The sequence below is a fragment of the Alosa pseudoharengus genome, unplaced genomic scaffold (genome assembly GCF_046254945.1).
Source record: "Alosa pseudoharengus isolate Yale_2024_CS ecotype anadromous, Long Island Sound unplaced genomic scaffold, YU_APseudo_1.1 YU_APseudo_1.1_scf_5, whole genome shotgun sequence".
In the NCBI taxonomy this organism is placed as follows: Eukaryota; Metazoa; Chordata; class Actinopteri; order Clupeiformes; family Clupeidae; genus Alosa; species Alosa pseudoharengus.
Genome location: NW_027468837.1, coordinates 3,733,307 through 3,756,836, shown reverse-complemented (window position 1 = coordinate 3,756,836; position 23,530 = coordinate 3,733,307). Strand labels below are relative to the sequence as shown.

The 23,530-nt window shown below is 40.8% G+C and overlaps 1 protein-coding gene across 3 annotated transcripts; it reads right to left on the bottom strand.

Annotated features, from left to right (window-relative positions):
• Window positions 1-823: 823 nt before the first annotated feature.
• On the bottom strand, window positions 824-21,725 carry ccdc66 (coiled-coil domain containing 66). Of its 3 annotated transcripts, none has more exons than XM_076267836.1 (19): window positions 21,566-21,725; window positions 20,992-21,050; window positions 20,236-20,270; window positions 19,760-20,138; window positions 19,007-19,118; window positions 18,810-18,916; window positions 17,192-17,295; window positions 16,184-16,300; window positions 15,882-16,013; window positions 15,501-15,739; window positions 12,625-12,709; window positions 12,331-12,492; window positions 8,411-8,579; window positions 7,731-7,835; window positions 6,994-7,451; window positions 4,292-4,344; window positions 3,703-3,911; window positions 1,932-2,053; window positions 824-1,256 (listed from the first exon to the last, which is right to left on the bottom strand). In XM_076267836.1, exons 1-19 carry the CDS (start codon window positions 21,574-21,576, stop codon window positions 1,170-1,172), a joined length of 2,745 nt encoding a protein of 914 aa, XP_076123951.1. In that variant the 5' UTR covers window positions 21,577-21,725; the 3' UTR covers window positions 824-1,169. The 3 variants fall into 3 exon arrangements, with proteins under 3 accessions (XP_076123951.1, XP_076123952.1, XP_076123953.1); XM_076267837.1 differs by having other exon boundaries at window positions 3,703-3,908; XM_076267838.1 differs by having other exon boundaries at window positions 19,007-19,058.
• Window positions 21,726-23,530: the final 1,805 nt, after the last annotated feature.

The window sequence follows — 23,530 nt, the reverse complement described above, 5'->3', positions numbered from 1 at the left end:
AAAAGTCACGTGGCTTTTTTGTAGTTCGTTTATGAAACAAAAGGAGCAATTTCGATTTTTTTAAATAAGGCAAAATAGGCTCTGACATTTTCACAATTAGAAGATTATTACTGTATAGACACTAAAAAAAATATTTTTGGTGGATAAGATCGCTGATTTGGCTTCACAGTATTTTTTTTTAAATAGGTCTATGGGACTTAACATTGGAGCTGCTCTTCGATAGGAACGCAACCACTTGGGGCGCTGGTTTTCACTTTCCCTCCCTATATGGACAAACTGTTACGCAGGGAAGGTTCAACAATATGAAACTTAGAGTATAAATTCATAGACAATTGTAAAATGGCATAAGCTTAATTTAGAATTGTTTATGCTATTTATAGGTGGATAATCGGAATTTAGAGGTGCCTAAACACCATTTCCGAATTTCAGGAGGTGCGTAAACGTCATTTACGTGCATTTAGCCTGCAAGAAATATGTGAGATCATCTCCACCTGACGTGGAGACAAGCACTTCTCCACGTCAAAGACCGTTTATATAAATCTGAGCATTAGTATGTATTTGAGCGTATGCACGGTCTGAGGTCAAATCTGTGCATAACAACATTTTATAAATGAGGCCCCTGTTCTTGAAGTATGTCCAGAGGAGATACATAGTCTTCAGAATAATATAGCGTAGTGAACATTAGCCAACACAATTGGTAGTGGTGACCCCCTATGCCTGAATTCCCTATGACAGAAATAAAAGTGACTAGCAAAATGGCTTACATGTAAATGTATGTCCTTCCACATTTTCCCATTCAAGTAATAAAGCAAAAAGGTACTATTAAAATACTTTATTTCACATCAATACTTAATTTTAAGTCTGATCAGACGACACACTTCTGGTTGGTAGTCCAAGTATTCTGTTCAACAGAAAAGTCACAGACAATGTCAAATGGTTTCATGTTCATTGATGGTCTACAAAAATTGTTACTGATACCACAAGTGCCACAAAAATATACAAATTACAAAATATACATTCAGTAGCATTTACAGCAGCCTTATGACCACAGGTTGAGGGTAAAAAGTGCAAATGCAAGTACAGTAAACGCTTCCATGATTTTGTCCTGTTTAAAGTGCTTGTTGACGGATTTTAGAAAATAGAACTCCTAAGTAGCCGATGAGCCTGTGCTAGAAGTGGGCCGCCATGTTTGGTCCTTGACCCTGCAGTAGAGGATTCAGACCAGTCTCCAATTCCCTTTGCTTCTGCAGCAGACCCTGTGGAGGACATCCCAGCCCCAACAGATTAAGGCACATTTGGGTAAAAGGATTGTGTATGGTAGAATACAGTCCACTTCTAACCTCATCTTAACACATTATTGAGAGCACCATACTGTAACACGCTAGCCTTCATAAATAGCTTGAAAAGAAAGGAATTACCAATTAAATTGTTCATCTCACTTTTATTAGTCTTAAAAACAGTCATGGAGTGTGGAAGCCTGATTCTTTTTCAGTTTAATTTTAGGAGAGCTTTACTTTTGTAAACAAAACAAAAAAATACTGATAAGACACTGCCCTTCTGAATGGCACAAACTGTGTTCACATTTGATCAATACCGTTTGTATAAACAGTCAAAATGTAGTGAGTTCTATGGCGTCATTATAAAAAGACGAAATGTAGAATGTACTTGGAATACATTCATTTCAAATCAAAGTAGAACTTAATTTAACACAAATGTTAATGAACAAAGAGCTGATGTCCATCAAGCAATGAACCTTAACAAGTAAATTGTCCATGGCCTAATTTTTAACATTTCATACAAGGTAACAATAAGGTCATAAAATGAGTTCAATGCCACTTTGCGTACATAATTATTGGTACGTTGGGAATGGTAGAGCTCAAATTACACAGTGGAAATGGACTAAAGTGCATTTGGCTTATGTGTCTTCATACCTGTCGGAGTTCAGAAAGGCCCTTGAGGATGGCTTGCTGCCTCTCGCGGTTCTTGAGCAGCTCTGGATGCAGCAGGGGGTCTCGAACAGCAACAGGTGTACTTTGTCTACTGCTAGCCACAACTGTCCACACAGAAGACATCAGTAAATTCTCACAGCAAAGACATATTATCAAGAAAACAAGCAAATTTGACTGCCACTGCGTTAAGCAAATTTGTCTAATTTGTCTCTATAATGTCTTAAAATAAGTCAAACTCTTATTAACTAGATGTACCGCATAGCGCCATCTGGTGGACAAACTATGTAACACCAATACTGGAAATGCAGCCTAAATGAAAGATCAATATTCGGTCTTCCTTTACTGAATTGAAAATGATTTATCGGCCGTTATAATTGCTGATACCGTTAGTTTGGAAAATGCCTAATATCGGCCCGGCAATGAATCAGTTGGGCTCTAATCGTGTGTGTGTTCATGTGTGCGTATCTGTGTGTGTGTTCATGTGTGCGTATCTGTGTGTGTGTGTCTAGCCTGTGGATATGAGTGTGTACTTGCGTGTGTGTATGCATGTGTGTGTGTGTGTGTTTTTGTTTGTGAGAGAGAGTGTGGGCGAGACAGCCCTGCCTTGTAGCTCTTCTCCTCATCATCCTCTATCAGCAACCCTTCGCTCAACACCACCATCTACAGGCCGATGAGTATACAGTCACTAAATGTACACATAAATTAATTTGTTAAATAAGGACAGTTTGGTGCATGGACACAAAGCTACAGTGAACCGGACACATGGCTATTTCCTCCTAGAGGGATATTCTGTCCCTCTCCCATCTGCATGATATGCAGGAGGGATATTCTGCCTTCTGTCTCACAAAAGGAGGACTTGACACACACAACTGAAAAAGACTGCCAGATGTCTGATTATAAGTTTCTTGATTCTGAATGTAGGCCACCTTTCTTCACAAAGGCAGCTAGTAGTGTGTCCTCTTCCTCGGTCATGTTTCCATTTCGAGTTGACAACGGAGCAGCAGGAAAGAATTAAACAACAATATCCGGCAGTTAGGCTGCATAAAACCCATTTTTTAATGCTGCCTAACAGAACATCAAGCTCAACTATAATTTTATACACTATAATAATTTTAGACTAATTTTCCCCAGCCTAATTATAGACCAAAGTAGCACGTCCTTCAATGTAAATATCGGAGATCAAGGTAAAATACTCCATTTATCCATTCTGTATATTTTTTTTAATGTATTTTGAGTTGAGCTATTCATTGATGAATTCATATTTAATTTACAGATTATTCTCATAATTCCTTGTGTTAAAAATATCAAATGAGGGGGCGCTGTGGCGCAGCAGGCTACAGCGCCCGTACCATGTACGGGTCTGAGTGACCACGGGGACCCAGGTTCGAATCCGACCTGCGGTCATTTCCCGATCCCACCCCATCTCTCTCTCCCACTTGCTTCCTGTCTCACTCTCCCCTGTCCTGTCCAAATAAAGGCAAAGCCCAAAAAAATATACTTTAAAAAAAAAAAAAATCAAATGAAATGCTTTAATACTATTTTTGCAATAGCTGTGGTTCTGCATAGTTGCTTTGATGTAGACTTCCGTGGACCTTCTTTACTCAGGATTTCTTCTCCACTCTAGACTATGTCAAGTTAAAGTAGCTGATGCTACAGTCTGATCTCACAAATGGCCACTCACAAATCCAGTTGACTAATCCATCTTGGCGACAGAGTGAAGGCTGAGTGTGCGTACATATTCATATTCACAAACCTGTTTGCTGTTTTCTCTGAGGTTCCTGTGTCTGTGGCATAGCCAAGGGGTCCAGCTGGTAGACCTCATCTGTGCGTACATAGGGGACATAGTCTGGCGAAGGGGGGGCATCACAAGAGCCTTCTGAACTCTTTTTGGCTGAACTGTGGGCCTGGAGCTGCTGCTGTTGGTGGAGTTCGAGGGTTGGGATGGGGGAACAGCACACCCTACTGGAGATAATTAATTATAAATCAACAGGACATATTCCATCTGTGTACATATCTACAATACAAGTGTATATAACAAAGTTACCAGACATTCACAAGCAAAAAATCAGTCAGTTAGACAGATGTTAGAATCAGAGTCTCACAGTGTCTCACAGAGTCTCACAGAGTCTCACAGTTTTCTCGCCTCAACTTCTCTTTTCTAACAACTGCAGTAATTTATTATTGTTTCAAGAAATTAAAATCAAATAATGACTGCTGCCACTGGTAACAGGTGTTGTGCTTCTGATTCATATCATGATCGAATCTTGGGGAAAGAAATAACAAATGGAATTTGGGGTGAAATGGATTTAACAGGGCTCCATCTTAGCAGCTATACCACTTACCTATCAGCATGGACCACCATGGAGTGAGATTTTGGTTGATCAGAAATGTCTTCCTGAAGTTAGAAAAAACAATTACTTGTATTGTTGGGATTAGAAAAGGTATGGCTTCTAGATTATATCAAATGAAATGTTAAAATTCATATGTAAAAGTAACATGCAGCATAATTAGTAGGCTACTGCTACTAAAAATGTCAAGACAGTCAACTTTATTGTCAATTCTGCTGTACAAGACATAGAGGGTTGAATTTCTCTTACGCCCACGATAGGGTAAAAACAACACCACAATGATACATAAGCAATATAAGAGATAAAAAGGCACATTATGTATTAATTTGCAGAGTGTCTGCTGCTATTTGTGTGTGTGTGTTATGTATGTGTGTGTGTGTGTGTGTGTGTGTGTGTGTGTGTGTGTGTGTGTGTGTGTGTTATGTATGTGCGTGTGTGTGTGTGTATGTTGGAGTATGATAGTCCAGTCTTCCAGGATTCGAAGACGGGGGAGAGTCCAAAGTTAGAGTACAGTCTTCAAGGTGGCAGAGGGGAGAGAGTTTAACCTCCTGACAGCCTAGTGAGCTGTCCTTTAGTCTGAGGTGCAGGCCAAAAGGCTCTGGAATTGGGTTGGGTATTGTTTGAGTTTTAATCAATACCGGTGAATAAATCGATCGGTCTAAAGCATGAATTGCTTATTGTGTTTTTATTGATAAGACAAATTTGAACATGAAATTGAACTGTTATATTCAATTTACTATCAATATCTTCTAAGCATAATAAATTCAAATGTTAAAACAGCTTGCCACGGATGTACACACAATCCTTTTTAAGTTTATCCAGTGTAGGTGGCTTACCATAAGGTATGTTAAAACGACTTGCCATGGAACTGTCAGGTCATGAACAACGGCATTTGCAAGTAACCTAATCTAATGTCGAAAGACTCTGCTTTCAAGTTCATTCAGTGTTGATGTAACAAGCAATAGTTTTAAACATGTTACAAGCACTTCATGGGAGTCAGTGCAAAAGGACATTAGTTATTGAAGCTGGATGGAATTATGATAGCTTTGAAGCATGTAGGGACAAGAGCCTAGCTCAGAAAGGTGTTGAAGATTTTGACCAGTAGCTTTGCAGGCATAGATACTGGGATCTCTTCACGCTGGTTAAAGAGAGGCAGAGAACCTGGTCATGAAGAGGAGTTGTTTGCATCAAAGCATGCAAAGAAGTTATTAAGTTTCTTAAGCAGACATGCTGCTGGGTTTGTAATCTGTGATGTGATGGTGTGTTTTTGGAAACACAGTCTTTAGGTCTGCACGGTTGAAATCCCCAGCCAGGGTGAGAAATCCATCTGGATGAGCGTTCTGTTGCTCACTGTTGGCATGGTACAGCTCACAGAGTGGACCATTCAAGTACTAAAGTTATTTACCAAATACAATGACAGTACAAGAGACTAGTTCGCATCAGGGTCCTGTTTGCCCTGATGGGACTTATTTTCCAATAATGACTGGCGGACAATATATATATCCCTTAGATAAATAAAGATTCTTTTGTATTCTATGTATTTTGCAATGTTTGCTTATTTACAGTGCCAAACATGAATGTGTCCATACTTGGGTGACAGGCTGGTGAGCAACTTCCACACAATCGGCAAGTTCATAAAACGTCCTTGCTAGCTCTAGGCCTATTCCTCTCCAATGTACAACAACTCCGGAGAAAAATGGGCAAGCTTTTAAGAACTCCAACATTTTCTTATTTACATGCTGTGATATAGTTGCTGTATAGTTACAGCGTGTACAGTACAAATAACAATGTCAAATAAGACACAGCCGTTTTGTAAGCGTATACAGACTTGGTACTATGTTCACATTCAGACGAAGCACTGCTACTTGGGTGGAGTGATTTGCAAGCAGCACCTGAAAAGCTCCAATTTTACTTCTTCAAACCCTAAGGAGCAGTGCTTTGCAAATCACTCCGCCCAAGTAACAGTTTGTCACCCAACAAAACTAGAATTTGAATGTTGTACATGTCCTTCCATGAGCTACTGGAGTCTTTCAAAAAGATTCTAAATGAAATCAGGTCCGTGGGTCTCCAAAAGTTCTAGTCTGAGGTTGTCGGAGTTAGCAACAGTAACTAAGGGGAGGTGGGACTTTGTGAAGGGTCAATTATGATCAGATATGGTCAAGTAAATATTAATATCATATATAATATAAAGAAGAAGAAAATGTTTCATATTTATTTTTTAAAGTTTAAAGGTGCTCTAAGTGATGCCACACGTTTTTTAAGCTAAAACATTTTATGTCACTTACAGCAAACACTGTAATACACTGTAAAAAAACGCAATCTCTGTGGACAGCCCAGGCTCCAAAAATGGCAACAAAAACAACCTGGGCAAACCAAGCCCATAAAAACATAACAAACTATTCCAGCAAATCACACATGAGATGCGCGTTTAGGAGAGTTTCAATTGCACGGGAGGGAGGGGGAGGAAGTAGCGAGCTAGTTTTCGTTTTTTAGTTTTGTTTGAAAGTCAACAGAAGTGACGTTACCCAGCATTGCTTAGAACACCTTTAATGTCTTATCAAATCTAAGCCTTCCATAGAGACATGGAGCCTGAGGGATATCAGATCTGCGGAAACCTTCAGTTGAAACCTACATGATCTTCTCCAGCTGCAGTGGCTCACAAATACAGATCATAGAGGTTAAAATGATTTCCATACCTTCATGTACAGAGACGTGCTGGTTGCAAGTTCTTGTGGTAATGGAGCTGAGGTTCTGGAGTATGCATTCCTCTCTACTAATGTCAACAGCTCCATCTGCCTGCGCAAGCGGCTCTCGTGTCGGTGCAGACGCAGGCCTGGTGGGTACCGCTCAGACGCAGGAACAAATGGCCTGCTGGGCTTTCGCGTGTTCCACTCGGGCCGTTTTCCATTGACTGGCCTGGTCCTGTGGCTGGTGCGTTGAAACTGTTCATACAGGTTGCTCTCTGTAACTTCTTGAGGCTCCGCTGTGGCATTCCACATGTTCTCCTTCCCTGAGCTCTGCTCCTGCAGCTGTGTCTCCTTTTGAGATCTCCTGGGCTGGGATGGAGGAGCAGGACAGTGCTCCACAGCCATGTCCATGATAGGGGCAGGATAGCCACAGTGGGCTCTGGCATCTGAGATTACACCAGCCATATCTACCGGGTCATGAAAATGCAACAAAATGGTAAAATGTTAAAGGCGATATAGTTTCAGAGAGGACTTTTCAAAAGATTTTCCAGGCCCCTTTCTCTGAAATTCAAAGAACCAACATGGCATACGTTGACAGGCGCTTAGTTTGATTTGTCCATCTAATTAATACATGAAAAACACTTAAGAGACACATTTTAATTCAATATCTCACTATACAAACTTAATTGATTTGGTTTAAACAAAATGACAATAGGAAACAAAGAAAGCAAAGGTTGAGGTATTACCTGTCTGCACACCTGTTTCTCGTCTGGGAGAGGCTGGGCTGAGTTCCTCAATTCTCAGAGCATTAGATAGGCTATCAGATGGACTTTGACACTCTGTGATGTGGGCTACAGGTCAGAAAAAAACAACTTTTGTTGTAACCCGAATTCCGAAAAAGTTGGGATGCTTTGTAAAATGTGATTTAAAAAAGAATGCTATGATTTACAAATCATTTCAACCCTATATTTCGTTTTGTAACACCGTTTAAACTATGGTCCTGAAATGAGTTTAGCTCGCCATTCCCATAGATGCCGCTGCGTCTATTTCACACTTCTTGACGCCTAGGCACTTTTTACTTGTCATAATGATATAAAAAGAATGAGTTTAGCAGAGGTAGCCCTAGTCGACGCAAACACCGATGTTTGGAGGTCCTTTGCTATGTGTAACAGACCACTGTCAATGGCAACGGATTTTGTGTCTTCATTGAAAGCACACTGATGGATCAGCTGCATTCTAAAGAATGTTTAATCAGTGTTGTGTGGCAAACTATTTGTTTCTCCTATTTGTGACGCCTAGCCGGATATTTACTTAAAGCATCTTACTGTAAGGTCAGTAAATGCATTATAACATCTTATGCACGAATCAAACTATCTGAGGTATTACATTACTGGCCAGGGAGGAGTGCCAACAGTTGTGGACTTACTTTGCACTGAGTCAGCCGATCCTCTCTCTAGACTCCCCAGCAGCTTTGAGACATCATGGCCTTTCCTTGCCAATTCGCGGATACGTTGCAGCTGCTTGTCCTTTTGAGCTTCCTCTTGTGCACGCTGCACACTTAGCAACATTTCCTCTGTCCTACGGCAGAGCAGCTCCTGTACAAAGTCAACATACCAAATACTACATCAATCTATATCAGAATCTGTATCAGCTTTACTGGCCAAGTTTGGCCAAGAGCAATTGCTGTATCAGTTAATATTTGGAAAGCTAAGCCCCGCTTTAGAACTGTACTCCTTAAACCAGACGATTTGGAGTTTAACACACTAAGATGAATGTGCTGTGTGAAAAAAAGTTTGGGTTCAGCTGATTCGGTGCTAAACCACCTGGAAACTGGAACTACGATATCCCGACCATAATGATGCAGGAAGGGTCGGACATCCATTTAACAAAGATCCACATACATTGCTGTGCATGAGTTAAGACACCCATGCTAAAGTTGACTAAAAAGAGGAATAAAAACATCTTTTGGAAATCTTAATGTCTTAATTTAAAAAATGAGGAAAAATCCAACCTTTAAGGACACCAATTTTCTGGGTTTTTTTCAGGCAGGCAGATTTTTATTTTTAAATGCCAGTTATTTCATGGATCCAGGATACTATGCATCCTGATAAAGTTCCCCTGGCCTTTAAAGGTTGGATTTTTCCTGATTTTTGATCAGTTGTGTGTTCAGTTAAAAAGCAAGTGCTTCCTCGAGTGGATACTAAACATTTGCCCCAAGTTGTGTGCCATTGCCACATTTGCTAAATTACTATGCCATTTGCGATTGAATGCACATCTAATGTAACATGCAACAACCTGATTTCTACTGCCCTAATTTTGAAGCAGTAGCCACCGACACAAAATTAAGAGGAAATACTGTGGAAGAAAGTTAATGTTTTGGCAATAAACTACATCAACACAACAATATGTGGAGTGAAACTGAAAGGGCCCTACTTATTGTTAAATTGCAATGTGAGCGGCAGCCAGGGGAGGACACGTCAGCAGGATCATTTAAATGGCAGCTGCGACTAGGCTACATTGTGCGTGGGCCCTAATTCTGATACAGTGGCGGCAATAACATTCGCCATGGCAAAATGAACGTAGAGGAATCACTGCAAAACTACAGTTAAGCCAAGGTGACACCACCAGCTATGCACAGGGAAGGTGTGAATTGACCTGCATCTTACCCTTTTGTGTTCAGACATACGTTCACTCGCGTGACCTTCGGACTAAGTACTAGGACAGCGTTCCCCAACCACCAGGCCGCGAGGCCACTAGGAATGTCCCGGGCCGTAGCCTACGACAAGAGTTTAAAAAAAAATGCATGCAAACTAAATAAACTCGCAATAATGTCACATTCGCAATAATACCCACTGACGATGGTGAGCCAGATACCTCAAAGAAAAAGAAGGGGTCATTCAATACGAAATATGACAAGTCATATTTAAAATATGGTTTCGCAGAGACCGGTGACTCGCATGCACCAAGTCCTTTATGTGTGGTATTTGGCGATAAGTTGTCAAACGAAGCAATGAAACCATCAAAGCTAATTTGACATCTAGAGTCCAAGCATCCTACACTTAAAGACAAACCCCTTGAGTTCTTTGAGCGTAGGAAACGCGAGCAAGAAGGACAAAAAACTAGTGCGTAAAGCAACCACATCAGTGAACGTGGCTGCGCTAAAAGCCTCATAGTGGCTAGTCTGATTGCTAAATCTGAAGCCCTTTACTATTGGGGAAGAGTTAATTCTGCCTGCTGGTAAAGGCATGTGCAATGAACTCCTTGGGGAGGCTGCAGCTAAAAAAAATAGCTCAGGTACCGCTTTCTGCAAGCACTGTCCATAGGCGAATTGATTATATGTCAGAGGATATTGAGGCACAGTTGTTAGAGAGGGTAAATGGGTCACCGTGGTACGCTATCCAAGTTGGTTGGTTGCAGGTCACTGGCCAGAGTGTTTGAGTTGCGAGAGCCGCTGCAGAGATTTCTTACAGAAAAAAAGTCACCGTTAGCTGCATATTTTAGTGATGAGGGCTGGGTGTCGCTTACCTGTGTGACATATTCGGGTTGCTTAATGACCTCAACCTGTCACTGCAGGGGAGAATGACGACTGTCTTTAAACTGGCAGATAAAGTCGCTGCGTTTAAAGCCTAGCTTGATTTGTGGGTACGACGAGTGGATCGGGGTGTATTTGATATGTTCCAAACAGTAGTGGGGGTTTTGGGAGAGACTGAGGCAGGGCCCTTTCTCTCGCAGCTGGTGCGCGATCACCTTGTTGCGCTTTCAAATGATTTTGAGCGTTACTTCCCATCCTCTAAAGATCCACGGCAAACCAATGAGTGGGTCCGCAACCCATTTGTCAATATCCCGAACAGTCCTAACTTGTCAGCGGAGGAGGAAGAGCAGTTGATCGAAATTGCAAATGACGCTGGTCTTAAGAGTGTGTAGGCTATGAGGAAACCTCTCTGGCGGGTTTTTGGATGAAAACCAAAGCAGAATATCCTGAGATAGCCATAAAAGCGCTGAAAACCTTGCTACCATTTCCCACCACGTATCTATGCGAGGCCAGGTTTTCGGCAATGACTGCAACTAAGACCAAATTGCGCAATCGACTGGACATTTCAAACACACTGAGGGTGTCACTGTCTTCCATCACCCCCAGATGAAACCTTCTTGTTGCAGGGAAACAAGCACAGGGCTCCCACTGATTATATTCGTAATGCACTAGTTCCCATGTTTTGTTACCATATTTTGTTAAGCATGTTCACACATGATAGATGTAGCTTCAAGTTGTTCAATTTTCATAGTTCATATCGTTCAATTTTCACTTCTTCAAGTTCACGTTTTTCACATTTTTAAGAGTTCGTTACCTTCACTGTTCATACATAACTGGAGCTAGTTCTTTTCAAGTAATGCATGCACAACACGGAACATGGAACCCCCGAACCCCCCCCCCACCGGTCCGTGAAAAAAAATGGGAATCAAACCGGTCCATGGTACATAAAAGGTTGGGGACCCCTGTACTAGGAGGCTGGTAGGGTAAGACCCGGGTGATGTCTAGGTCAAATAATTCTGACATTTATGTTCATACAGCCCACCCGCTTGACATCTGGATCATGCCAGGTTTCCAGTGTATATCTGAAAGTGGCTTAAATTATTAAACTACTAGCTACCCCACATGCCATTTTTGACCACTGAAAATGACCAAATAAAATCACCCCTAGTTTTATCCTTAATTTCTCCATGTTCATATGCTGTGGATATTACAAATATTGGCACAACAATAATAAAGTATTGTGTTTGTAGACAAAATACTGATTGATGTTATGTGGTAGGGGTGGCACGGTTCACGGAACCCACGGATCACGGTTTTCAGTTCTGTACAGTCCTTGTGCGCGTGTGTCTCAATTCGATTAGCAGACACCCTCCCTATTTTTAAGTCTAGACTTAAAACATACCTCTTTAGTGTCTCCCATAGTTAGGTATGGTGCAGTGTGGAACTTTATCCACCTCAGGTTTTTTTGGAATGGACCACCCTGCTGTGTGACCACCCTGGCTCGTGTGACTGGCACCCCAGTCATGCGTGCGATGGTAGTCACTGACCATACCTGCACTGGTGTCGACTACCCTTCACCATGGACTTTTCATGTGTCATATGTCTTTTGCCTATTCTCACTATGGTATAACACTATATAGTTCCATTGATGATATACTTATTGATATTAACCATTTTGATTTATAGTAATACTAAATTACAAAACTGTCACAAATCTTTGAAACGTGTGTGAGATTATGATCAAATTATTTATGAACCATAATCTAATTATACAGTTGTCAGACCAGAGAGTGACACTCCTAACTACTTCTTACCTCTTTGACTCTCTCTCTCTGGGAATCAAGTAGGTACTGCTGTTGAAGACATTCTCTCTCCTTTGCGATTCTTCTCTCCTCCTCTTGTTCCTGCTGTTTTCGTTCTAACTCTTCCTTCTCTCTCTGCCTCCTCCTCTCCTCCACCTGAGTGTTGATCGCTCGCTGTATCATAACCACAGACACAAACATGAGGCACTATATTCTTTTAATCATGACAATAGCCGGTGTTGTTGTAACTGTGTCATGTTGTTGTTGTTTGAACAGATTAGATGATAAAATGGTTGACCTGACTACCTGGTGCTCTAACTGCTTCAGACGCTTCCTCTCTCTCTCCTCTAACTGTGCAGGGTCCAAAAGAGCAGTCATAGTGCGCAGGTAGCTAAAAAGTGAAGGATATATAATCAACATAATTCAAACATATACAACACATACACATATCATGGCCCAATTTTATGCATTTTCTTTGTGGTTCTTCAAATAAAAGTGTGAGCATGACTACAATAGCTGCATTGGGATTAGTGCTGCCACTAATAACTTGTTTTATAATGACTAATCTTTCGATGTGTTCGAATGACATTTTTCGATTAGTCGACTAATCTAAACGACTAATTTAGTGTGTTTGTTATTTCATTATGTCCATTTTATTTTGAACTCAACTGAAGGGCCAAAACATAAAATGTCACCCGTGCCATGAATAATATAAATAATTTAGGTTAAAACCAGGGCTTTGAACCGATTTTTTTCCCCAATCGGTTCGTTCCGAACAGAAACGGAATTATAACGTTTCCGGTTATGAGTTCCACCAATAAATTGACGTTCCCGAACCGGTTAGAACAAAAAAATACTGTTCCCGGAACGGTTAATTTCGTTCCTGTCATCTGTTTAATGCTATAGAATTATGTCACATCTTTCTCATCCAGCTTAAACCAAATGTAATAATATTACAACCATTATTAAATAATAATAATTATATTAATAATAATAATAATAATAATGAAATAGGCCAACAATTATTTCAAATGTGTAGCTTATTGTTAAAAGAGAAAATTTCCACACAAACGTAACGACATTATTAAGACACGTGGTTATGCCACTCGGGCAACAACAAATTCCAACTGTCGGGGGGAAAGGCCATCCAGTAGGCCTACTCATACTGTAACAAGTCTTTTGTTTTGTCTTGCTTAGGCCTACTTGCAATTAGGCCTGTTTCATCAGGTAGGGCCTATTGTTTATCAACAAACATAGCCTACTAATTATAGCCTGTAATAACAGTGGCTCACATTTAACAGTTCGCAAAAACTAAAAAAATGGCTATACCAACCTGGCATTTTTAAAAAAACAACAAAAAAACAAAGATTTGTGAGTGACATTAGGCCTAACGAGAGTAAATTGCCTTCCACGATGCAAAAAATATGCCTAACAGCCAATAATAATAAAAATAAAAGAAATCATGCAGTCACAAAAGCAGATTACAGGAACGAAATAAAACCGGTATTAACCGGTTACCATTATTTTTAAATAAGTGTTCCTGTTCCAGAACATAAAAAATAATAACGTTTCCGGTTTCGTTTCTGTTCCCTGTAAAATACAAAAAGTTCCTGGTTTTCGTTTTCGTTCCTTGAACCGGTTCAAAGCCCTGGTTAAAACATTTGGTAACACTTTACTTGATGGGTGAGTTCATAACACATTCATAGCAGCTGTCATAAACTGCACATAAAGCATTCGTGACTGTTTCATGAGACATGACACAGACATTCATTCCCAAACCTTTTATGAATGTGGAAGACAGAACGATAACAACTTGTCAAAATAAAAGTCCAACAATCGCAAAGCAGCATTGCCATTTTTCTCTCCAGCCTTTGCAAATATTTCATGAATATCTTATGAAGTCTACATCGAATGTCACTTTACTATACAAGTTGTGAAGTATTCATAATCACTGAATTTAACACTGGGAGGTAAACTAGCCTACATTCAGCTGACCCGTATTTGTGTAACCTGGAATGGTTGGACATTCCGAGTAGCAAAAGATGAGAAATCATCTGCAAAGGTATCATAAAACAAATACATTTTTATGAACAAAAATTATTTGCTTGACCATGTTCTGTCTTTTTGGCACTGGAGTAGCCCATTGACTCAGATGTGACATGATCAGGTAAGAGGTTTGGAACAAAAACGGCAATGCTGCTTTTGGACTTTTATTTTGACACATTTTTGTTGTTCTGTCTTCCACATTCATGAAAGGTTTGGTATGAATGTTGAAGTCATGTCTCATGAAACAGTCATGAATGCTTTATGTGCAGTTTATGACAGCTGCTATGAATGTGTTATGAACTCACCCATCAAGTAAAGTGTTACCAAACATTTTATGTCACTTACTGCAAACATCACCTAACCAACCGCTAGCTGTCTGTGTCCTGAATCACTGTAAAAAAAAAAAATGCGATCTCTGTGGACAGCCCAGGCTCCAAAAACGGCAACAAAAACAATCTGGGCAAACCTAGCCCATAAAAACATAACAAACTGTTCCAGCAAATCACAGACGAGATGCACGAGTTTCAATTGCACGGGAGCAGCACGGGAGGAAGGGGGAGGAAGTAGCGAGCTAGCTCTCGGTTTTGTTTGAAAGTCAACAGAAGTGACGTTACCCAGCATCGCTTAGACTAGAGCACCTTTAACCTCATAAGTAAACTGCTCAAAAACATTATGTATTAACAATCTAAGCATAAGTATCAGCATTTTCATTAGGTTATAGTATATCATGGGTGCATTCGTATTTTCCATCTGACATGTTGTGGACACTCCGAGAGTGTGACGCTGTTTACACTTGCATGCATGGCGGGGTTTAAAACATTACTGCCAAAGTCTAAGTAGCCTGTTTAACATCTAAAGGCAGTCATTGTACTTCTCAAGGGTTAATAAACAATACAGACTATTTGAGACGGGAGACCAAAAATATATAGGCGGTCAATAGTAAAGCGACACGTCCACTAAAAAATTGCCATTGACTAATTTTCATGGTCAATTACGTTGACTAGGTCGACTAATCGCGGCAGCACTAATTGGGATGTCAGAGATAATTATGACACACCCAGGCTAGCGATTTACTTCACTTGCACATATATTCAGTATGAAGGTAGTTCTAAGTAACTAAACAGGCAGACAAAAACCTTGCTTTCGGGGGGTTGTTTCCAGATGTTGTGTCCACACTGGACCTGCCTTGGCTGTCTCTTCCAGACACACTTATGGCCTCCCAGCCACTGGACAATGTTCTTGATGGAGAATGGTGGCATGACGGGGAGCTGCAAAGCTCTGCCTCTCCCTTGTCATTAGGCAAAAATGAGGGCTGAGGCAGAAGACTCTTATGTAAGGAGTCAAAGTGCATTGCCCAGCGGTCATGGTCCTCGGCCTAAAAACAATTATGTTAGTGAGAACATGAGCATTCTGGAACTACAACATTTTTTGATTAATAGCCATGAACCAGTCAGGGCAAAATCATAATTTAAAAAGGTAAAGTTCTAAGTTGTAGTTTAACAGGTCATATACTGTACTTGGTTGTGAAGTAGTTTCTCCTGCCTGCGTCTCTGCTGGACCTCTTGCCTCTGCTGATCCAGCTCCTGCAGCCAAAGCCTCTGTTGTTCCTTCTTTGCTGTACTGAATGCCTCATCTAAAGGAGCTGCCTCCTGACCAGTTGAATCAGAAGTTCACATCAGTCTTTATAGATTACTGGCACATGCATATCTACCATTAGAGCAGTTATACTCCATGATCAATGGTCACGCTACTGACAATATTTTACAAATTACGACTGTATGACAATGAACCCCAATATCATGCTAAAGAAAAATCATACCCCCAGGACAAAAGCAGAGCGGATGGCAGCAGGTAGGTCCCTTTGGCTGCTGAAGGTTGATCCCTGGCTGTCTGTATCTCCCATACCAGAGGCTAAACGCAACTTCTCTTTCTGCAGCTGAAACACACAAATCCGTCCACATTCATTGGCATCAATAGAAAAGTTGCCAATGTTTTCTCCAAAAAGTGACCTCGGTGCTAATAGATTATATAGGGCCCTATCTCGGTGATCTAAAACACATGGTCACTCACAAATAGCTTAGGCAAGGCAATGCAAGGCAAATTTATTTGTATAGCGCATTTCATACACGATGGAAATGCAATGTGCTTCACACAAAAACAATGATAAAACAGATAAATAAAAATATAGAACTACATACAATTTTAGTAATAGTAGGAAAAAGTAAAATGTATACATAATGACAGCAAAGAGCCATTTAAAAATAGATCGTAGGTTTCAATAGTAGTTGCTTATGTTGTGATCTAAGGGGTCTTGGTTGAGAATATTGTTTAAACAGGTCATGTAAGTAGTTTGGCCCCATCCCCTTCAATGACTTAAAGCTGCAGTTGGCAAGATTTTTTTGATCATATTCACTGAAACCGAGACTATGCGCCGACAGAACAACATAAATCAGCCGGTTTTAGAAAAAAAAAAAAAATCACACTCTACCCGCACTCCACTAGAGCCTGTTATTTGTTTTGCAAAAGTCCACAGCTCCCGGTTCTTCTGGTCCAATCAAAGCAGGGCTGTGTGAGATCTGACTGTCAATCACAGTCTGGTGCACACTGACGAGCACAAACTCGATGAGAGGGTGCTCGGTGGTAGTGGGGGAGGGGCATGAGAGTAAATATTCAAAATTTTGGCTAAGTCCCTTCAATCTGTTAGACTTGCCAACTGCAGCTTTAAAGGGAGCTATAGATCTTTCACCAAAATAGATGTTTAAGGCCTCCAAATTAACTTGACACTGAGCATAATCACTATGCTTTTTATGATCTGAAATGAACTTACCCTGACTGGTGCATCCCTAGAGCTGGATTTAATTTGCCTCGTTCCTCCTGGTAGTGTAGCCTTAGCACTTGCTGTCTCCTGACGTTTTTCAAGTAACTGGTCATCTGAAAAACAATGCTTTTTGTTTTTGATGTCAACTTACACAACTTAAACATCCAGAGCCTAGGTTGGGTGCGTGCGCGCAGCATGGGGTCAGAAAAATGGCACAGCTAATAGTCAGGCATGTTGAGCTGTCAAGATATGCACTGTCGTTGTTACCCATGGGCCGCGAACCGTACCTAATAAATTAGTCTTAGCTAATGGCGATTGAAAATTCAATGGCGATTGAAAATTCAATGGTATGGAAAGCTTTCTGACCCCGATATGCGCACACTAGAGGTCTGCAGGAGACTGATTTTTCAGTCCTGCGCCCGCCCGCTCCCGCAATATTCTGTCCCGCTCCCGCATTAATGTGTCATTTTTAGTCCCGCTCCCGCCCGCATCTGTAACATGATGTCCCGCTCCCGCCCGCATGCAGGAGGGATAGCCTATTCAGTTTTTCTTTCTGTCTCACGAAAGGAGCACACACACCTGAGAAAGACTCCAGATGTCAGTTTCTTGGTTCTGAATGTAGGCTAACAACTGAAGTAGGCCTAGTCTGGTGCCCTCTTCCTTTGTCATGCTTTCGATTTCGAGTTTTGACAATGAGCAGCAGGAACAAATTGAACCCACGTAAATGACAATATAGGCTATAGGCCTGCTATCCGTCAGTTATGCTTAAACCCCATTTTGTTAATGCTGCCTAACAGAACCTCCAGCTAAACTACAGTTATGAACACTACTTTAATCATTTTCATATTTAATTTTACGCACATATTTAATCTGCGGGAGTGCAGTGAATCATCGGTTTGTCCCGCACCCGCGAACGCACCTCTCTCATCCCGCCCGCTCCCGCAAAGAGATTTCAAAAGTTGTCCCGCGCCGCACTCTTTTGTGTCGGGACCCACGGGTCTACCGCGGGAGTAGCGCACACATTTTTCCTGTGACGTGAACCATGAAGGGGTCAATAATTATTTGTATTTAATCACTGTATAACGTCAAGACTTCCCTCTATTGCTCACATTCACAGAAATATAACAGCTTATTATCCAGTTCTTCACAATGCTAGTAGAACGCTCCATTGACTTGAACGGGATTTCACAACGTCTTTCATATTACTCCGCAAGTCGTCCAGTCACTTCTTGCAATGGAACTTAATTCAAAAGTGTGTTCTAAAGAATGTTTGATACAAGTTCAGCGTGTATTGCAAACTATTTGTTTCTCAGCAAAAGCCCAAACGATATGGTAACAAATGTAAAAAGATATATCATGTGAAGTTTCTTTTTATAGTGTGGGCAAGTAGTCGGATAATAAGCAGGATAATGTATAGAACGGCGGTCATTATCGGGAAAATAAGTCCCTTCAGTGCGAAGCAAGACCCCTCTGCTGTGCGTCGGGATCCAGTTCGCCCTGTTGACGAATTTTCCCAACAATGACCGGCATTCTATACCTTATCCCTTACATCTTTTCCTTTTACTTGTAGCATCTTTTACAACCCATTGCCTTGTACAAACATACAAAAATAGTTAGTCTTCCACACCTAACTCTCTCCGCCACTGTGCTCTCCTGGCCTCCAGAGCTTCTTTGTCAAGTTCCCGCTCTCCCAGTTTACCAAGGAAGCCAGCAACTGTGCCATTCAAAACTATTCTGAGGAGAAAAGGAGAAAAATCAGATCAACAGCTGAAATTGATATTTTCTTGTTAACTTCTTGTGAACCTAAGGGTAGGATACTCTTACTTATTGTCTTTCCCTTTTTCCTGTGCACTCCCATTCTGACGAAGGTTTCCATCTGAAATGAGTGCCTCATGAGTTTCTCTTGACATGGCTAGCCCATCCTCTCTGGGATTGTCTGTTATTGTTTGGTCAGTAAGACAAACATATATATATATTACATACCTATAAAATACTTATGAAATATAATTATGTTTAAAGGAATGATCCACAGTAAAAACAAATTAGGGTCTATTTATGGATGATAAGTTCAAATTTTAGTTTGGGAGCAAAAATTCATTAATCTGAGGAGTTTTGAGCTAGACCGCTGTTTGCTGTTGATTTATTTTTAAACCACTGTCAAGGCTCAACATAGCATTACAGTTCCATAGTAGTGTGGAATGGGTCCTTGGGACAAATCAAAGCATTGTAAACTGTATGGTTATGGTTATAGTATTTAGCAGACCAAAAGTGATTTACAGAATATGAACATTAGGCATGACATGACAAAATATGAACACTTGTAAGTGGTTTAAAAATAGTGATTTGTTTTGATTTGGTGCCATGCCTTTTGCGTATTCACTATAAGCCATTGCGTTGAACAGTCTACCTCAAAACTCCGATTAACATATTTTTACTCCCAAACAAAAGTCATCATCCATAAAATGTCCATAGGTTGTTTTTACTTTGTATCATTCATTCAATGCTGTCAATGGCAATTGCAATTATTCATTTGATTTGTGTAGTGATTTGATATTTTGTTAAAAATATAGATCTTACCCATCTGTGTTTTGGAATGAGTATCATCTTGTTCCCCTGGACAGGCCGTTTTGTTTATGTTGCTTAGGATCTGTTGTAGCTGATCTTGTGTCAGACAAACCAGGCTCTCTTTTGGATTATTCTTTTGGATTTCATTTGCCGTCTTCGTCTTGTGAGTGTCAGACCTCTTTACTGATTGCACTCTAGCCACCCTTTTAGCTTTTATCTTCCCTGTACCATTAAGCACTGCATGGTTGTCCACATTCGCAGTGGTGGTATCTGAGGTATTCTTATATGAGCCTGGGCTTATTCCTTCAGTCCTCTGGGGCCTCTCACGTGAAGCCTCTTGAGGCACTTGCTTTGAGGCAGTGATTAATTTCGATCTGTTTCTTGGGGGATTCTGTTGACGGGAGTTTTTTTGTTATGGTTGACATTTTCATTTGCATGAAATATCTGGTAATGGTAGCTGACAAAAAAACTAAATCTGTAAAACTTGCCTTGCTAGATTTATTTGAAGTTTTGGATTCAAACCCTAAAACAGAAACAAATCAAGTTTATCTACCAACATTCCAGTTGTCTTTTTAGATTTTTTTCTTTTCATTCATCCTCATGCTGTTCTCAGACCCCTACACACACATACACCCCTCACACACACCCTATCCAAACGTTCTTCCTACATACTTCCACACAAACTTTCATGCCCACACACCCACCCCTACACACATCCACACACACCATATTGATCCATGGTTTATAATATCTGCTATTGTTTGGATTCCTAAGGTCTTCCATGTTCCCCAACTTCCATTAGGAAACCCATTGGATAAGGCACTCCGGAACGAGTATCAAAGTACAGGGGCCAGATAACGACCCCCCCCCCCCCACACACACACACACACACACACACACACCAATACATGTGGTTATTTTACAGAAAAATATAAATAGCCTACTGTCATGCAGTGTATGGGCTACAGTGCATATTTGGGAAGTTATGGTAGGCCAACTTGGAGTAGTGTTGTCACAATACCAAAATTAATGTTTCGATAACGGGCCCCCACCACCTTGACGTCATCAGTTTGATCATTCACACCAGTGGCCATCCTAGATTCTGCTTGACTCTCTCCACACACATGTTAGCATTGTAGTATCATTTTCATCTGTCTGGTGATTTTGACTGGATTTATTTTAATAATCCCTACCATTCTGAATGCCAGGTAAACTAAATCACTGAAGCAAGCAAATACTCTTACCGTGGCTGGTAAAAATCAGCCTGGGCTTTCCATTTTCGAGCTCAAATAGCAAGCCATCTCTGTGGAGTGAATATAACGTTAACAGGTATCCTTTCTTTCATGTAATTGTAAAGTTATTAGCAGCTACACACAACGTTACTTTGTTTAATTTCCATACATAGGTAGGCATTTGGTAGCCAACATACTTTACAATACTTTAGCTCGCTTGCTTCCAATGGCATTTGGTAGCCAACATACTTTACAATATTTTAGCTCGCTTGCTCCAATGGTTCACTTCAACTGTCTCTGGTTTCCTTCTTAGCACTATGCCATGTTAACCTGCAGGTAACGTTAGCTAACACCTAGCTGGACTCTTTACCGCTGTGCGAATACCTATGTCGAATAGCTGCTACACTGAATATAACTTACGTTAACTATTTGATGACGCTAAGTTCACTGTAGCGGAATATTTCATAGTTGTAAGATGTTAACGTTACGTTACCGTTACGTTAACGTTAAAATAACGCCAGCGAGATAATGCTACGTTAGCCTGGTCAAATGTTCATGTGAACCACATAGAAATCTACGCACTTACCCCAGATTCATAATTAACGTATCTGGTCATCTATGTTAGAATCTTCTTGCAGTAAATGTTTTTTTCTTTCTTTTGAAACTGCCTGTCATACCTCATGCAAAATCATAAACAGCAGAGAGACATAACCAGAACGTAACATACACTTCCTGGACAGTGGGTGTTGTGTAGTTACCATAGACATGGTTGCTGACCGCAACAAATAAAAGCTAGCTGGATTGGTCAATTTCTGGGACTAAGACGAGCCTTCATTGGTTTTCAGCATAGCATCAGCATTACGTGAACTGCGGACAAGGGCATTTTTCCCACAGCGAGTGTTCATCTATGGTGTTCCCTAGCGTTCATGGGCTTCGTAAAAACCTTTCTCCGAGTGAAAACATCATCATTCCGCGTCATTCACGTCACTTAATGTGTGAGTCAGAGGTCGGAAACTGGGGCTAGATTTTGCTAACAGAGTTGCCCAGTTAGGGGCTCGTCATCACTTTTGTCGTCACGTTGTAGTTCGTTTGTAGTCCATGTGGCCTTTCATGTCCAAAGGTTTTAATGTGAACTTGGGAATTTGCCCTTTTTATCACTTGAAAAGCTGCATATCTTTCTTTCACGAGCATCTTACACTATATTTTAAGCAAATATAGTTGTTTGTTTAGGATTAGTGAGTGTATGTTTTAACCTTTGTTGTGGCATCCGTGTTTGTCACGCATTCGATGGCAAAGCACTTGAACACTTGCTGTCGGAAAAACAAAGTAGCCATGGGGGCGGTCCTTGTCATTCCGAGGTGCTCTGAATGCACCATTAATGTGTTTTGCCGTCGGAATGTGTGACAAACACGGATGCCACAACAAAGGTTAAAACATACGCTCACTAATCCTAAATAAACAACTGTATTTGCTTAAAATATAGTGTAAGACGATTGTGAAAGAAAGATATGCAGCTTTCAAGTGACAAAAACGACACATTCCCAAGTTCACATTAAAACTGTTGGACATGAAAGGCCACATGGACTACAAACGAACTAGCCCTGCCGCTAGGGGCGCGTCTAGATTTCTAGGCTACAAACGAACTACAATAGACCTCTGAAGTTCGCCTACAAAAAAGATCCAAAACGGCCATCTTTGCCCATATAAGGAGATCCGGTTGTTAATTGAAGCTAACTACCTATGGCAAATTGCATTGCAAGTTAGCTCTGGAGTAGCAAAAATCTAAGTGTGCCGCCTTCACTTACCGGAGATCACAGTATCCACTCGAAGGCAGAGGACAAAAGTGTGTTCAGGAAAACGTCTGCATTTCAGACTTTTTCATCCCCACGAGACTTTAACAGGTGCGATTATTCAAAATCCCCATGTTATTTTCCCATAGGAAAAATCGCCAGATACCGGATGTCAAAGATGGCACCTTTTTTGTAGGCGAACTTCAGAGGTCTATGTGACCACAAAAGTAGTGATGGCAAACTGAAGCTTTCAACCAGTGAAAAAAAGGTTCAGTGCTCGAAGCTTCAGAACTCTATGAGGACTTCTGCTGGTGAAAGTTAAGGATAGTCACAAAATGTTTCACAGACAATAGCCATGAATGTCTTTGAGTCCAAGATAAATAAATGTTGAGCATGAATTAATGGATAAATAAATAATGACATAAATAGGCCTAAGCCTGGGACCCTGCATAATACAAATGTAATTTGGCTGTGAACATTTCTTGTGTTGAATGAAGATGAATGAAGACTGGGCATGCACATTGCACACACATTTCTGTGATTATATTAAGTACGTAGCAGAGACAAAATGTAACCTGCGTTGTGTTGAAACTGCGCGAATCAGTCCTGCACACGCCCGGACTTGAACCTGTGAAACAGAAGCATCTCGGAACGGGAGTCAAGCGTGCTGACAATCGAGCTAAAAGCCCAGGCTATTAGCTTTTGTGCCAGCAGCACTCTTGACTCTGTTGACTCTCCTTCTTCAACAACCCACAACGGCG